Genomic DNA, 17140 nt, shown 5'->3' with positions numbered 1-17140 from the left:
TGGAAAATATTTTATTTGTAATATCTGTCTTTCATTTGTATTCATTTTGAATGTAATGTATGAGAAGTGCATACAGGATGACATTTACTGAATAAAATCATACATTTGTAAACATTTTAACTAGTTTTGAACATAGACTATAAAAGATATGGGTGTAGTATCCGTGACGTCCCTCTTAGGTTTCTGAAGAGAGCCAATGAAGTAGGTGTGGCCAACCGTGGGTATTTTGTTTATGTCATCGCGCCGACCGGGACTTACCAAAAAAAGAGCAAAGAGGCAGAGCTTGAGTGGAGCTACAGATGCCTGCTAGCATTTTGCTTAGATGAGCATTTCTTTGAGAGAAACGCTTAATACTTCATTACCTGTGACTCGTTTGTGCTCTGACCACATGTGCTTGGTTGTACACTATATCAATAAAATGTTTAGACTTTTAAAAACACTGTTGTAATACTTTGAGCCACTAAGCATTGTTTTTATGATGTTTTTCTATAGGAGAAAAATGCAAATTACTCCCAAATACTTCAAATATAGTCTGTGTAATTGATGCAAGGCTATTTATGTAATCCAGTCAAAACACTGTATGACATTACAAATGACTGTTCTAGAGCCTAGAGCTAATCAATCTGTCAGATTCTGGGGTGCATTCAAATTCTAAAGAAAACTATAAATAATAAGTTATCTTAAATAAAACAAATACATTTATAGATATGGTATATAAGTATATAATTTCCCTCACCTGGAAAATGCAGGCCACGTGAATGGTTTGTGAGCACAATTAAGTTCACACAGCATGCCATATTATCTGATAATTGTAAAAATAGTTCCAAAATGCAATTGACTTTGGTAATTGGTAATCAGCTGAAGTAAAGTGACTGTAACCAGCAAGACCTAGCTGTCACTCAAGTGGCCACGCCCTTAATTATGAAGATTTACTATAACTTTATAAAACCCAAACTGATGAGTTATAAAAAAAAAAATTCACCCCCCTCACAGTTGTGTTGAAGGGTAATATTTGCTATATGAACCAAAATTGTTCGTTGTACCAGGCTGTAAACACCTTTTGTTTATGTTGTAAAGTTGGCCATTTTAACAGTGGGGTCAATATTAATGTGCTCTATAATGGAGCCAGGACTAACAGAATTTCGATGAATTGCAGTTACAGTTACTTCCGTATTGGCTTCATGAGGAAGAGCGGGAGGTTGCCGCTCAGTTTTGAAATAATTTTTGTTTTTTTAATTAAGATTTTTTTTTTTTTAATAAAGTGAAACTATATTAACAAAATAATTAATATATTTGCTATCGGCTGAAAAAGAATGTAACGTAAATAAAAATCATAATAGTCAAAGTTAAATAACTAGAACTAAAGAGTAAATTTAATTGTTAATAAACCTTTTGCAAGATATTAATTTACACTTTCTTCTTGTTTGTCTGTTTTCTTCTGCAGGTCCTACTGGTGTTGGATTGAATGAGCTCAAAAGGAAGTTGTTGATTTCTGATACACAACATTTTAGTGTCACCATCCCACGTAAGTCCTTTCTTATGAGAGAAAGTACTGTGACAGTAAAAATAAAAGATTATTTTTTTTGTAGTACTCATAATGCATATTTATTTATTTATTTATTTATTTATTGTTGTTTGGTACATTAGTGTACTTCACCATTGTAACAAGGACTCACCTCATCAGTTTGTCATTAACAGCAGCTCTTCTCTCTGTGTTGGTCTCTCCTCCTCTGTTCCTCACACATCCAGAAACACATGATCCAGGAAAATACCTTTGAGCAGATATTCTGAGGACAAATGCATATGGCTGTCATTTATGTATTTAAACAGGCTGAAGCTGTGGAGAAATTGCATATTTAGAGGCATGAAAATCTGAGACGGGGCTTGGAAGTTTGAGGGAGTTGGAGACAGTGGCTAGAAAAGCCACGACTGTTGATATAACACTGAGATGTTTGTTACCTTCAGGTTTGGCTTTAATAGATGTGTCTGATTCAGGCTTTGACACTTTGAAATGCCACTGGTATTAAAATCCCATCCAAGGCTTTTTGCCTTAATGCTGCCTAATTGCTCTCAAATGTGACCCCTGCATTAGTCTGTATTATGTAGCCCGGCTTTTCTCAAACCTTACAGAGATTTAGATTATAAGGATGGATTCTTGGAAAGAGACTGTTTTGAAAGTGCTTTTTGGTCGTCGTTCCTCTTTTCATTTCAGTCCCTTCAGCTCTCATTGTGAATAAGGAGTGATTAAACATTAAATATATTTCTATTTAATTCTCTACAGAAGACCAGTGTGCCAATTGCTTCACATTTCCAACTATCGGGTCTTATAAAAAGCGCAAACCAGCCATGGCAGCAACACTAGCGAGATTGTACAATACGATTAGTGGAGGGCACTTGAACATTTTGTCTCCTCTCCAGCTTTTACTGCTATTTTCCGTAATCTTAGAATGAAATTTAAATTCTTTTGCCACACCAAAAACATTTCCTATGCCACAGAGCTAATGCCAGATGAAATATATTCTATTTCTTTCAGCAGTATATAAGGAGGGACTTTTTCTTCTTTGTTTTGTGAGCACCAGCAGTCGGAGATATAATAACATGTTATCTTGTGTCTGTGGTGGGCTGTCATCATGGGAGGGAATGTGTCTTCATCAAATATGTGATGGGTCGACGGTAACTAATAATTTTCTCTCATCCCACCCAGCCTATGCTTCCCTCCTCCTGTCTCTTTCTCTGTCTTTAAAGGAATAGGTGTTCTTTTTTTTAAACTAAACGAGAATGTTGGAAATTAGACAGCAAGTGGTCCATTTATTTTACGACCAGTGGTGCATTACTGTTTAAAAGTTTGAGGTCTGTATGAAATGACAAAAGATAATGAGAAAGATACAAGGAATGCTTTAAAGGAGTATCAATTTATGAGATAAAAAAATATTAAAATATTGTGAAAATTAAACACTGCTTTTTTTTAATTTTATATATTCATAAGAAAAAAACATTGGGTCACTTTATTTTAAACTGTCCTTGTTACAGTGTAACTGTTCATTTAACTATTGATTAACATTAATTAATTACATGTACTATTTGGTTAAAGTAAAAATGAAGGCTAGATTTACGTTTAGTTTCATGTAATTATGCATAATTGTAATTACCATACTGGAACATGGTAGCAGTGTAATGCGTCATCCACACTAGAAGCGACTGTGTAGCTGCCTGTCGCTCTGGATGGTGACCTGCTTCAAACGCGGGTCTGTGTAGGTATATACAGCACAAAATACAGCTGGCCTCTGAGCGAGCTGAGAGAGGATCATGAAAGCTGTGATGGTGCTCCTATTGGCTATCGCTCAAAAAAGTCACTCTTTATTTGCATAAAGTTGAAGGATTCTTAACTTTGTCGCATCGCTAGACACTCCTTGTTGCTCGCTCTACTTCAAAATGAACAGTCACTTGTCACTTTGTCGTTACGAGTCGCTCGTAGTGTGAATGAGGCTTAACAATACATGTTAGTTGAACGTGTAACAAGGACATAAAATAAAAATGTTATGTCACTGTTTAATTCATTAATTAATATTTATCTAATATTGCAATTTTAAGTAGTTAAAATACAGTACTAATTTATTATTTTATGTTTTAAATACAATTTAAAAATGAATAGCTTATAGGTGCATAAGGTGAACTGCCTAAATGTTAACCGATTTGCATAATATCTTTGAAAATGCAATCCTTCCCCTGGCATCTAAAGCCATTCCTCTTGATATCACAATTGGGTACCTTAAAGACGACAATAGACAACCCACTAGATCATGTCATTCACCAGTTAAAAAACTTTATTGTACTTTTTAATACTAAAATTTCAATAAAAACTATATTATATAAAGCAAGTTTTCCGTTGTGTAGCAAGCAAAACTTGTCATAATGTGATTTTACATACATGAAGGGTTAGCTAGTCTCACTTTCTCTCATGATTTGTCCTAAAGCGACTACTGTACGCTTGGCCGGTGGGCTGCAGGAATTACACCTTATACTAAGCCATACTAACATGCTTTTTTAGACAGAATATTCCAAGTAGCATGTTAAATAATATATGGGGCTAGTCACAGGTTGTCATTGTTCAAAAATGAACCAATGTGAATATGAAACCAAGTCAGCTCAGTAAAGCAGGGTTGGCGGAATAGCACTATTTACTTATTTTTTGTTGTTAAACTAAATTAAATTCTACATTATCGATGCTGTAATAGGTCCCTCATGAAACTGAGAATAGTCACATCAATCTTTGGATTGGTGGATTTTAGTGGCTAAACAACACTTCTGTGCATATAACCCATTCATAAAACAACAAAATCTACATAAGCTTTGCATGACAAAAATGGTTTTAAAGGGCACATAGGTTACCCCTTTTTTCATATTTATTGTAAGTCTTTTGTGTCCCCAGAATGTGTCTGTAAAGTTTCAGCTCAAAACACCTATCAGAGTATTTATTATAGCTGTTTGAAGTGTCTGTATTATAACTGGGAAAAGGTTGAATCAGGATTTTAAAAGGTTTTGTTTCAGCATTTGTTTTTGCTGCTGTCACTCTCTCTTTCTCTCGCAAATGGTCGACTTGTCTCTGTGAATGGCTGCACAGATGTACAAATCTACATTTTTTGACAGACAGTTTGGACTACTTATCAGAATTATGGGAATTGTTGAACTGACAAATTTTAATTGGATAAATATTTTTTAGTCTCACACCTCTCCCAGAATATAAAAAAACAAATAAATACATTTAGATCATTTACTTTGATCATTACTATTGGAATGTGAAGAGACTTTCAACCAGCACAACAAAAAATGTTTCTGAAGACAATTCGTCAACTTAGAATTATAAGGTTCTATCTGATATTTTTGTCAAAATTGAGTTATTGACATATTCTTATTAAATGACAACTTATTTACATGATGTGATGTTTTTTTATAAGTTGTTTACATTTTATAGTACCATAGTTTTCATTTTAATAAGATTTGATAAATCTCTTATACTTAACAATGTTATAATTTTCAGTTTTTTTAACAATTCAGGTTGAAAAGAACATAATTTTAATAAAACAGTAAAACTCTTTTGTAATATTACAAACCTCTATACTCTTGCTTCTTATCAATTTATAAATTTTTGTAAAATAAATGTTTTTTAAAAGTCTTGCTGTTCCTAAACTTTTGAACAGTAATGTGTGTAAAAGCTGAAAGGAGAAAATGCAGGAAAAGAAAAAACCTGGAACAAGGCAAGTTGGAACGGTGATAAAGTTTAATAGTTTGTTTTGGAGCTGCTGGCAGCTTGCAGACGATTTGTCGGAGGTGTGTTCGACAGTGACCTTTGACCCTCCCTGACTCTCATTAAACACACCGCTGTGAGTCTCCTCATGGCAAACTTTGACCCTGGCTGTACCCGCTGGAGCCGTGCTGGCTGGACTGGCACGCGCCGTCTCATTTAAAGACAGCAGTTTATAAGCAGCTGAAAGCAGGAGCGGGGCTTAATGAGGGACAGAGTAAACTCAGTGCTGTTACTGTACCGTGTGCTCCTGGGGCTTTACAGGCAGCTTTACACTCACGCTGGCCTTCAGAAGCCTCACAGTGAGGTGAGCCAACACAGACGCGGTGGCTGTGGATTCAGGCCTTGCAGAGGTGGTTTATTTTATAGAAAGTTAAGTGGGATATAAAAGTGCCCATGGGGAACTCCCTTTAATCAAGGAAATGTCTGTAATGAGCATTTCTTCACATATTCTTCCTGAAGCACCTTAGACCACAGGACACTTTGTGCCGATATAGTAACACTGTTTAGGGCTGATTGGAAATATTGTTTTACAAATTAATTACAATTGTAAAATGAATGATCTGATTATTGAGGCTTAATTAATTTTGTATACTTTAGCACTATATATGTTAGTGTCTATATGAACATTTATCTGTAAAGTGGTTGTTTTTCTGATCACAGGCGTCTGCTGATCTTATTGTTTTAAAATAAACTAATAATTTACGCATCCTGTTTTTGTCCTGACACCACTCATGTTTCTTTAATAAAACTAAAAATAGATAAAAAATAAAAATATTTTTTTTTAAATTGTCCACATCTTTGCAGTGAATTGTGATCAGCATCAAGCTTGATTCATTTAAAAAAAAAAAGTTTCATAGTTTCATACGTTCCATAAATGCCTAGTGCAATAGGATTTGGTAAAGAAATTTTAACAATTGAGTTACAAAAGTGTTTACTGCATTCTACTATGAAACTATTCTACATTGTGAACTGTGGCACTAATAGTTTCTAATGAATCAGCAGTAGTACACAAAGACCAAACGATCAAAATCTGAATTTTCTTCGTTCTTTTTTTTATTCATTCTCGATTTGTTGATGGTGGTTTATAAAAATCAGAGCCAGTCTACCATTTTTAATTGACTTGTTTCACATCATGTAGTATATGATGACCACTGTAATGTTTTAGCTTTTGATTATGGTTCATTCCAGTTAGGGAACACAAACATATTTGAACTCTTTTAGGCCAGTGGAGACAGAGATCACCTCGATTGGATGAAAACACTAGAAAGGTCAAGTGCTAAAAGCAATCAAAGAATTCTAAACTACATTCAGACAATAGCTAATCTAATATTATGTCATTTACTTGAGGATTTTAGTATGTGAGTACTTTATTAACAATATGAGCTGATCAAAATAAAGTAATTGATATTCATAATGTTGAGCAAATGCTTACTCCTTTACTGTTTATAAATCTACAGTCATAAGCTGAGTCTGAGGGTGCTTTCACACTAGTACTTTTCGTCCGCACCAGAATTTGTTTGATGTCAGAGTATGGTTTGTTTAGCTAGTGTGAATGTGTTTTCCTGAACTCGGGTGCACACCCATGAACTGTACCCGAGTCTGCTTGAAAGAGATGGTCTGGGGTACGGTTCATGCGAACTCTGATCCGGTTCACTTCTGGTATTGTTGCGTAGGGATGCTATGCAGACAGGGGTAGTATTAATGCAGCTTTATTATGAGAATGGCCAGACAGGCAAGGGTCGAAAACCAGCAGAAACAGTATAGTAGACAATCCAGAAGCGTAATACAAAAATACGCGAAAGGTTCAGGGCAGACAGCAAAGAATTAAAAATACGATAAAAAGTCCAAGGTCAAAAATACAGTAAACAGGAAACGAGGAGAAATGCTAATGTACGGACAGCAACAGCTTAGCAATACTCAGCGACATGTGTGTGGAACAGAGGGGTTCAAATAGTCCAAATAATCAATCTGGAGCAGCTTCAGCTGTGAGAGTGTAATCAGTCAAGATCTGGAACCGATTGTTTGTGTGTGTTGCATGACAGGGTGTTGTAGTCCATAACATGACGGATTTGTAGTTCATGTGAGTGTGAATGTTTTCCAGTGCCCTCCGGTGATTAGATCCCTGGTAATCATGACTGGTATGAATGCAATTTTACCAAATAACGATTGCATTGAAATACATTTCTAGGCTTTTCACCCATCACAGTACACGTGCTGCTGATGATGTGACAATAAAAGTGATTTGATTTAATGGAAGTGAACCGCCAACAATACAACAAACTATCGTTTTCATAATGTTCATTTGTATGCTTGTCTTCTCCAAAAAACTGTTTTTGGAGACATCGCGATATGTTCTAAACATTTATAATATTGTTGCGGCAGATAGACATGAGTTGCTCTCTGTTTGTCCAAATCTAAAAGATTCAGTCTAAGCAGAATGACTGTAATATGCGGAAGTGTCCATTTTGGCACTTTGCTTTCGGGTCCATCACCTAGCAACAGCCATACACACAACAGCAGCTCGATGACGTAAGCGTACCGGGGTTTAGAAGGAAAAAAAAAGCTAGTGTGAACACAAACCAACCGAAAAGGTGGCAAGGAGGAACAATCGAACTTGGGTACAGACCAGAGAATAGAACTAAGTGTTAAAGCACCCTGAAACCGCTTCCTAATCATCTATATTGTGTCAGCCATTTTGTAGCAGATCATTTCCTATGCTAAATCGCTATATTTTACTCGCATATCACTTTGATTTTTGAGTGTATGTTCAATGTGCACTCAATTTGATAACAAGTATTGTGTATTCCTAACATTAAAGTTAAAGGGATAGTTCACCAAAAAAAAATTCTGTAATCATTTACTCACTCTTCATTCCTTTAAAACCAGTTTCTTTGTTAAACACAAGAAAATATATTTTGAAGAATCCTGGTCGCTGGCATCCATTTTCATTTGTGATCGACAGAAGAAACTCATAAAGGTTTGAAATTACATGAGAGAATGTTAATGATGAGGGAATTTAGAATTTTGAGTGAACTATCCTTTCCGAGAGTGTGTTATTTGTCAAAGTAAATGTGTTTTTTCTTCACTTTACCTTTATCTTTCACAGACACCTCTCGGTCAAAGAGACACCAGGAAAGCGAAGGAGTGGAGTATCATTTCATCTCCAAAAACCTTTTTGAGGCTGACATTCAGAACAACAAGTAAGTCGCCTTCTAACACTATCCTCTTGCCTCACATACTGTTCTTATGTGTATAAACTATTTGGAAATGAGCAAATGAACATTTTCTGCTGTAATTTGGGTGGGGGATGTGAACGTTTACCATGGAAATAGTCCGTATTATTCATTAAAGTTTAGTGGAGCGCTTCCTTTATTCTCAGGATTGTAATTATGTCAACCGTAACCCTGACACAAACACTCCACAGTGGGAGAGATATAAATCTGAGAGACGGAGCCTCCGTGGCCAGTTAGTATTCAACACGTCGTCCAGAATCCCTGACTGAACTTGAGTAAATCAGCACTTCAGTCAAAACACAGCACAACAATTTTCACTGATGTCGTCCATCTCAGACGCTATGGCAAACACTCACCAGTTCTGCCTTTCGGCTGCCCACTATTCTTTCGTTTTTTCACTCGATTTCCTGCAAGCCAGTTGTGTGTATGAGCAGCTCAAATCTCTTTTCTGTAAGTGAGAGTGAGATGGTGTTGACAGGTGGTCTGATGCTGTTTGTGTGTGTGTGTGAGAGAAGAGGGGTGCTTTTTACCCAGTGGTTCATAAGCTCAGATTTGTCTTGATGGCATGATGATGGATGTTTTTCTGTAGCCCTTCATCAGAGGATAAAGCAACACAACAGGAATGCGTATAGAATGTCACTTCGACAGCTAGCTGAGTGTTTTAACTGCCTTGTGGTGGAAAAAGCACACAGTGGTTTGTTCTGTGGTGAATTGAACATCAGAATGAGTAAACCACAATTATCAATATGGAGAAGGGTTGGGAATGAGCAGGTGGGCACTGAAAGACTGCTTTAAAGACATTTTACATACACATTTTCTCTTTCTCTTTGCAGTTATACTTCTTTTTTTTAGTTTGGAATGGAGTAAAGGCTAAATTAAAATACAAAACAGCATTTAGTTTAGCAAAATTTATTATTATTATGTTTTATTCTTATTAATATTTTTTCTTCATTGTTGATTCTTCATTGTATATATATATCTGTACTAAAATAAGAAAAAATTTGTATTGAACACGTCACCATTTTACTCAGAAAACATGTTTTATAATAACTACATGAATCATCTACTAAGCATTAGCAAACAGTTAATTCAATATTTGTTTAACATTAATCTATATTAATAGACGTTAGTAAGCAGTTTTTAACTGCAGATGAAAATACTCTATTCTTGACTTTTAAGTACATTTATAATGTGCTAAATAATTGTACTATTATATTTTTTTACTGATTAATTTTTCATTAATTAATTAATTCATTCATTCATTCATTCATTCATTCATTCAGAATCAGAATCAGAATCAGAATCAGTTGTATTGCCAAGTGTGTTTCACACACACACAAGGAATTTGTTTTGGCTACAGAAGCTTCCAGTGTACATAAAGTGACAAGTGACAACACAAAATAAATACGGAAAAAAGACGATAAACATTAAACAGAGATGCAGTTAATCAAAAAATCTGGATGTTGAGTTGTATGTACAGATTTGTTATAAATATACAGGTTATAAGGTCATGTGTACAAATGTGAATGGAGATAGTATTGCGTTATATATTGATATAAGGTGCTGTGTACAAGTGCGTTTTAAAAAGTATTGCACATATTTATTGCACAGTTGGGGGATATTTAAGTGTTCATAAGATAGATGTCCTGAGGAAAGAAACTTTATTTGTGTGTGGCTGTTTTTGTGCTTGGTGCTCTGAAGCGCCGACCAGACAGTAACAGTTCGAACAGGTAGTGTGCTGGATGCGAGGCGTCTAGAGTGATTTTGCTGGACCTTTTACTCACTCTGGAAGAGTACAGTTCTTGAAGTGTAGGAATGGTAGTGCCAGTGATACGTTCAGCAGTCAGGACTATTCGCTGTAGTCTACGGAGGTCGGTGTTGGCAGCTGAGCCGAACCAGACGGTGATTGAAGTGCAGAGGATGGATTGGATGACAGCTGAGTAGGACTGCACAAGCAGCTTCTGTGGCAGGTTAAACTTCCTCAGCTGACGAAGGAAGTACAGTCTCTGCTGGGCTTTCTTCAAAATAGAGTCTATGTGAATGTCCCACTTCAGATCCTGAGAGATGGTGGTGCCCAGGAATCTGAATGACTCTACTGCAGCCACAGTGCTGTTCATGATGGTGAGTGGGAGGAGTGCACGGTGGTTTCTCCTAAAGTCCATTATCATCTCCACTGTTTTGAGCGTGTTCGGTGATTGGAGGTGTTGATGGCTGTGTAGGGAGATGGTCCGGGCTGTGTTGATGTGGTGTTGATGGCTGTGTAGGGAGATGGTCCAGGCGGGTGTGAGGTGTCTAGTTCATTCATTCATTCATTCATTTTCTACTGCTCTTCCGGGGCCGGGTTGCAGGGGCAGCAGGCTTAAGAGGGAACCCCAGACATCACTTTCCCCAGACACTTTCTCCAGCTCCTCGGGGGGGATCCCCAAGCGTTTCCTGGCCAGCTGAGAGACATAGTCCCTCCAGCGTGTCCCTGGTCTTCCCCGAGGCCTCCTCTTGGTGGAATATTACTGGAACACCTCCCTAGGTAGGCATCCAGGAGGCATTCGAAACGGATGCCCGAGACACCTCAGCTGACTTCTCTCATTTCAGCCGCTTGTATCTGAGATCTTGTCCTTTTGGTCATGACCTAAAGCTCCTGATCATAGGTGAGAGTAGGAATTTAGATTGACCGATAAATTGTGAGCTTTGCCTATTGGCTCAGCTTCTTCTTTACCACAGTGGACCGGTACATCGACCGCAATACTGCCGCCACTGCACCAATGAACCCACACTTTATCGTGTTTTGGGGTTTGAGTGCCTGAGTGATCCAAGGGTCTCCCAAGGAAAAAAAGGTCTTAGGTGACAGGTCAGACTTAAGTGCGGTTCAAAAACCCCTTATAAGTACAATAGCATCAGCGACCGTGATGTTGCCTGGTATGGCGCAGCCGGGCCCCACCCTTGAGCCAGGCCTGGGGTTAGGTGTGGCAAGATCATTCAGAATGAGTTAGTAAATGATTAATAAACTATTCAAATCAACATTTATATATTTTTTATTATTCAGGCATATACTAATAGTTATTTTGTATGTTAATAAATGCTTTATTAAGTCAACTTCAACCAGTTTTGTGACCTAATCCAAATGGAGGATTATTAATGCTTTATAAATCCCTCATTAATGGCAAATTGGAAAAAACAACAACAATATAATAATTTAACAATATATTATAATAGAACTTGTTAATGTTATTTAGCAAAGTTTATACTGTTAAGTAATTATATTTAGATAAGATTGCAAAGACTCATTTATTTTTAACTTATTGCTTTTTTTATACAGTTTCATTTGAATATCTTCAAGTCAATAATTTTCTCTTTTTTTCTGTCTAGAATATAACTGAGCCTTTAATTGTTATTTATAAGGGATTTATAAGCATGAATAGTCCTCACTTTAGATGACAAAACTGGATTAAGTTGAGTTATAAAGCATTTATTTACATACAAATTAGCTATTAGTTTAAGCCTAAATAATAAGATGCATAAATGTTCATTTGAATAGTTTATTAATCATTTACTTATGCATTCTGAATGATCTTTAAAGACCATCAAGTACTCTTAAATAACTGGTTTGTAAACGATGCAATGCTTAGTTTAGGATTGAAAAATAATAATTAACAATACTATTATTAAGCACATTATATATGTGTTTATAAGTCAAGAATACAGCATTTGTATCTGCAGTTATAAACTGCTTACTAACATGTTAATGTAGAGTTAATGTTTAACAGATAATGAATTCACTATTTTGCTAATGCTTAATATTCAATTCAATTCAATTCAGCTTTATTTGTATAGCGCTTTTACAATGTAGATTGTGTCAAAGCAGCTTCACATAAATGGTCATAGTAACTGGAACAGTGTGGTTCAGTAACTGGAACAGTGTGGTTCAGGTTTTAGTGTTTAAGTTCAGTTCAGTTTAGCTCAGTTCAGTGTGATTTAATCATTACTGAGAGTTCAAACACTGAAGAGCCAATTCATCGATGCGTAGCTCTACCAATCCTGAACCATGCTAGGCAGTGGCAACAGCGGAGAAGGAAAAAAAACTTCACCTGATGGGAGTGAAGAAAAAAATCCTTGAGAGAACCAGACTCAATTCATACCAGACATAATTCATAGTGTGTTATAAAGAACCAGACATAATTCATAGTGTGTTATAAAGTGTTATAAAGAACTACATATATGAAAAGAAAACTAAATTAATTAGATTACAAATGAAGTTATGTGTAATAAAATAAAATGGAAAAAGTATTGAACAAATGAAGAAAGGAAGTGCAGAAAAGCAGTAAAAGTCCAGACAGCAGCTAAAATCTCTCAGTAGGTCTTCAGCAACTTTCTGCCCTCCTTCAGTGTAAATAAATATTAGCTGCTTCAGTCCAACATCCACTGCACATTACCAGGATGATGTAGATGAAACCAGGGTGGACATTTCAGGAAGACAATGATGCAAATACCTAAATGCATAAATAGAAATACATAAGTAGAAAACACAAAATAAAGATCAGATTTGATAGGCGAGACCCAAAGAATAAGAACAGATTAAGATATTTATACTTTTGAAGTCTGTGAAAAATTCATACCTGAGCTATTCGTGTGACTTCCTTCTTCATATGAGAGGCGTCTTTAAGCTGCTGTCACCAAAAAAGTCTTTTAAATAAAGTATTAAATACATTTCAGTAGTACTTTCTTCTTGTTTCATTTCATTGTTATTACACACAACATTTTTTTTTGTTTTGTTTTATTTTTGTGTTTTATTTTTTATTTTTTATTTTATTTTATTTTATTTTATTTTTTTATTTTATTTATTTTTTTTTACCAAAGTCTGGTTCTAATCCATGTCAACAGCTCCTTTACAAATGTTATTCCCAGGAAAAACATGATGTGTTCAATACATATTTTCCCCACTGTATATGATTTTTGTACATTTTCTTTTTTGTATACCTGCTTTAAAACTTGCTGTTTATTGTGAAAGTCCTTAAGCTGATGAAATGATGTTGAATTGAGTTGAAACAACATATGAATATTTTTAAAAATATTTTTGTGGGTTACATCATATGACATTTTTAAAGTAATTAGATTCTTGTAAATATAAAAAAATAAAACTGTGGTTAAAAAAAAAAAACAAGATTAATTAAAGGGCTACATTTCTATGAACCTTGCAATTTTTAAACCAGACCGTTGTAAATGACCCATTGTTCCTAGTTCTGCTTTCCAGTGGGAAAATGTCCATTCTCATGTGCAAACACTACATTGGCATTCCCAAGGAAAGCCCTGTTCAGGCCTAAAAACAGATCCTAAATGAACCAGAAAACCGCAGAAGCAGCCTCCACCCCATCATCCAACACACGCACCACATAATGACAACAATGCCACAACACAAGGTCCTGTTTGAGCACATCTGCCTTCAAATAAACATTCATATAAACAAGCACTTTGGGAATTCTTGGTAGCCCTACATGTCACATTAACACCAGCAAACCACGTCTTAGCACCCAACTAAATCAATTTGACTCACCATCAAAATGCCTTCAATGACAGAGTGCACAGACTTTTAAAAAATGTCGAACAGCAGAAGTCACGTAAGCTTCTAAAAATGGTCGCCCAATCACCGGTTGCTGTTAGACCGCGTGGGCCCAAAATTGTGGGCGCGTTTTTGCACTTCAAAGACATGATGACATTTGAATTGATACTTAGGGGGAAATAAAGAAGGCTGGACATGCAGCATATTAGAATATTTTAATGCTTTCAGTAATGGTAGTCATTTTAGTTGCATCTGTTGCAAAAGCAAATATTACAAAATAATATGGCGTGCTGTCTCAAGATCTAAAAACTTTCATCTCTGCTAATGTGGATGTCCTAAAAGCACACATTGGCATTCTGTGACAGCGATCAGACAAAAATCAAGTGATCAGATAAAATGAGAGGCAGATTAAATGCTGTAAAAGTGTTTGTTTGCTTTTTGTCGTTTCAGGAAGTCAGGTTACTCTTGCTTTTGGCGTTCAAGCCTGCCTGTGCTGCAAAGAAACAGGTGTTACTGATTTAAACTGTAACATAGAAGATTATATAAAAGGACCTTGTGTCAGACTGTCTGGAATTGCCATGTGGCGAAGAATGATGGTAAACGTACAATGCATGGCCTTTTACATCGCAAGCATCAGGACAGACTGGGAGTAAATAATGGGTTATAAGTTTCCTGTCATTATCCTGTCCATTGGCTTCTCTTTATATTCTAGGGTGGGTCACATAGACTTACGGGCAGTCCTTTTTGCATTTAGAGGCATCAATCATTACATCAACCCTCTTCTATTATTTCTGTCCTCTTCTTTGCCTTAGGTTTATTGAACACGGAGAGTATAAGGGAAACTACTATGGGACAAGCTTCGACTCCGTACGTTCAGTCCTGTCCAAGAACAAGGTGTGCCTTCTAGACGTACAGCCACATGTAAGTCTCTCTTTTCCCTCAGATATACATTATATCTCTCCATTTTGCCTCCCTCTGCATCACTACTTCAGTCTCTTTCCAGATTTATCTCCCCCCTTTTCACAGGTGTGACATTCCACACTATTCCTACTGGATCTCAGTGTGGTGTGTGTGTGCGTATGAGTTTGTTCTCTTTCTTTTGGTTTTCAGGTCAGACATTGGATATAAAAATATCTGTAATAATTGTCTAGCTTTTGAGGATTTGACCGGTCACTTGACTGACATTTAAAGTTCCTGTAAAGTGCTTTTGAAATTAGCATTTTTATTCAATGGTAAACTTTGAAACTGAAACAGGAAGACAGGGAAGGACTTAAAATAGCTCCGTGCACTTTTCAAAAACACCCAACAGCATATTGATTGTATGCAGTGTTGCCAGATTGGTTGATTTTGAATTTGAGCGTGCGGGAAATAAAATGGCATTGAGTAGTTGACAAAATTTTGGCGGTTTTGAAATGTAAATTTTATATGCAACTTATTTAACAAAACATAACTCCTTCTCCATTCAGTTAGTAGAGACCAGTGCATAGCACAAACCACATGGGCCAACTCGCTAGAGGAGGTGAAGGAAAGTTGTATCAAAATCTGACTCTGGACGAATCACACTGAGCCTGCAGTTAAACTCACAGCAGTTTATAATGACACTTTTATCGATATTTTTTTTCCCGCAATTGACAGCTAAAACAAACATAGAAGCGTTGTCAGATTGATAAGCAGCACCTAATTATGTTCAAAAGAATCTAAAACGCCAAACTGGATGAATGTATACCCTATCTCGAAAGTAAAACATACTCTAATAGGTACATTAGGTGCAGTGTGTGGTTGAGAGGGGGGCAGTGTTTCGATGTGATCTGGTTATATTGTGGTTCTGTGACTGCCAGTGCTGGTTGGTGTATGGTTAAATTATGAAAGTTAAAGTAACTAAATTAAAATAATACAAAATATTAATCTAATATGACAACCACAGTCTATAATAATAAGTGAGATTCACCATTTGTGGTTTGTCCCGACTCATATGTTCTGCTCTGTCCTACAATATCTCTGGACCGAACACAATCACAGTTTGGTTACCATTTTGTTTTGTTCATATACTTGCAGCTGTTTAGGTGAACCCTCGTTTGAATGCTTGTGGCATGTGAATAAATGAGCATTTCAGTATCAGCAATAGTGTCTTGAAGGGGCTAGAGAGTATTTTATTGATCAGAAGATGAAGACTGAAGTATGAGGTGAAGTCATTTTTTTTTATATTTAATTTACTTGAAGTTTCAAACCTAAAGCTCAGAATGTTTAAATATATCCATAAATATAAATATACACTGCTCCAAAAAATAAAGGGAACATTAAAATAACACATCCTAGATTTTAATGAATGAAATATTCATACTAAATACTTTGTTCTTTACATAGTTGAATGTGCTGATCAATTAAAATCAAAATCTGGATTTGGAGTCACACTCAAAAATAAAGAAAAAATAAAAAACTTACAGGCTGATCCAATTTTGATGTAATGTCCTTAAAACAAGTCAAAATAACTTGGTCTAAATGACCTGGACTAAAGCATCCACCAACTCCTGGACAGTCTGTGGTGAAATGTGGAGTTGGTGGATGGAGCGAGACATGATGTCCCACCTGTGCTCAAATGGATTCAGGTCTCAGGAATGGCGGGCAAGCTTATCAATGCCTTCATCTTGCAGGAGCTGCTGACACACTCCAGCCACATTAGGAGGAAATGCTAAGTGCCAACAGCACTGGCATATAGTCTCACAAGGGGTCTGAGGATCTTATCTTTATACCTAATGGCAGTTGGGCTACCTCTGTCGAGCATGTGGAGGGCTGTGTGGCCCTCCAAAGAAATGGCACCCCACATCATTACTGACCCACTGCCAAACCGGTCATGCTGGAGGATGTTTGGTTGACAAGTATGATAGTGACTTAATGTTACTGATGTAGTCAGGCCAGTTTATGGGCCAGTATGACTTTTTTAATAGAAATGCCCATACAATTTATGCCCAAATAGATGGCTAATTGATAGTTTTACACTTGTTATATCCTTTGATGCACCAACTTTTGTTGAAAAATTGAAATTTAAGTTAT

At 36.3% G+C, this 17140-nt stretch overlaps 1 protein-coding gene across 15 annotated transcripts in view; it reads left to right on the top strand.

Moving 5' to 3' along the window:
- mpp7a (MAGUK p55 scaffold protein 7a) overlaps positions 1-17140 on the top strand; it is a 192619-nt gene that overhangs the window by 165578 nt on the left and 9901 nt on the right. For 7 of the 15 annotated variants that reach the window (XR_015503259.2, XR_015503260.2, XM_087274601.2 and 4 more), the window contains 3 exon segments: positions 1445-1525; positions 8412-8505; positions 14902-15010. Coding sequence is in view for 5 of the 15 variants with exons in the window: in XM_087274601.2 (XP_087130727.1) it covers positions 1445-1525; positions 8412-8505; positions 14902-15010 (284 nt within the window). In the remaining 10 variants the exon portion in view is untranslated. 15 annotated transcript variants of the gene reach the window in all.

The sequence above is a fragment of the Danio rerio genome, chromosome 12 (genome assembly GCF_052040795.2).
Source record: "Danio rerio strain M-AB ecotype USA chromosome 12, GRCz13ab, whole genome shotgun sequence".
In the NCBI taxonomy this organism is placed as follows: domain Eukaryota; kingdom Metazoa; phylum Chordata; class Actinopteri; order Cypriniformes; family Danionidae; genus Danio; species Danio rerio.
Note: the sequence above shows the minus strand (reverse complement) of the source record. Positions and strands in the feature narration are given on the sequence as shown.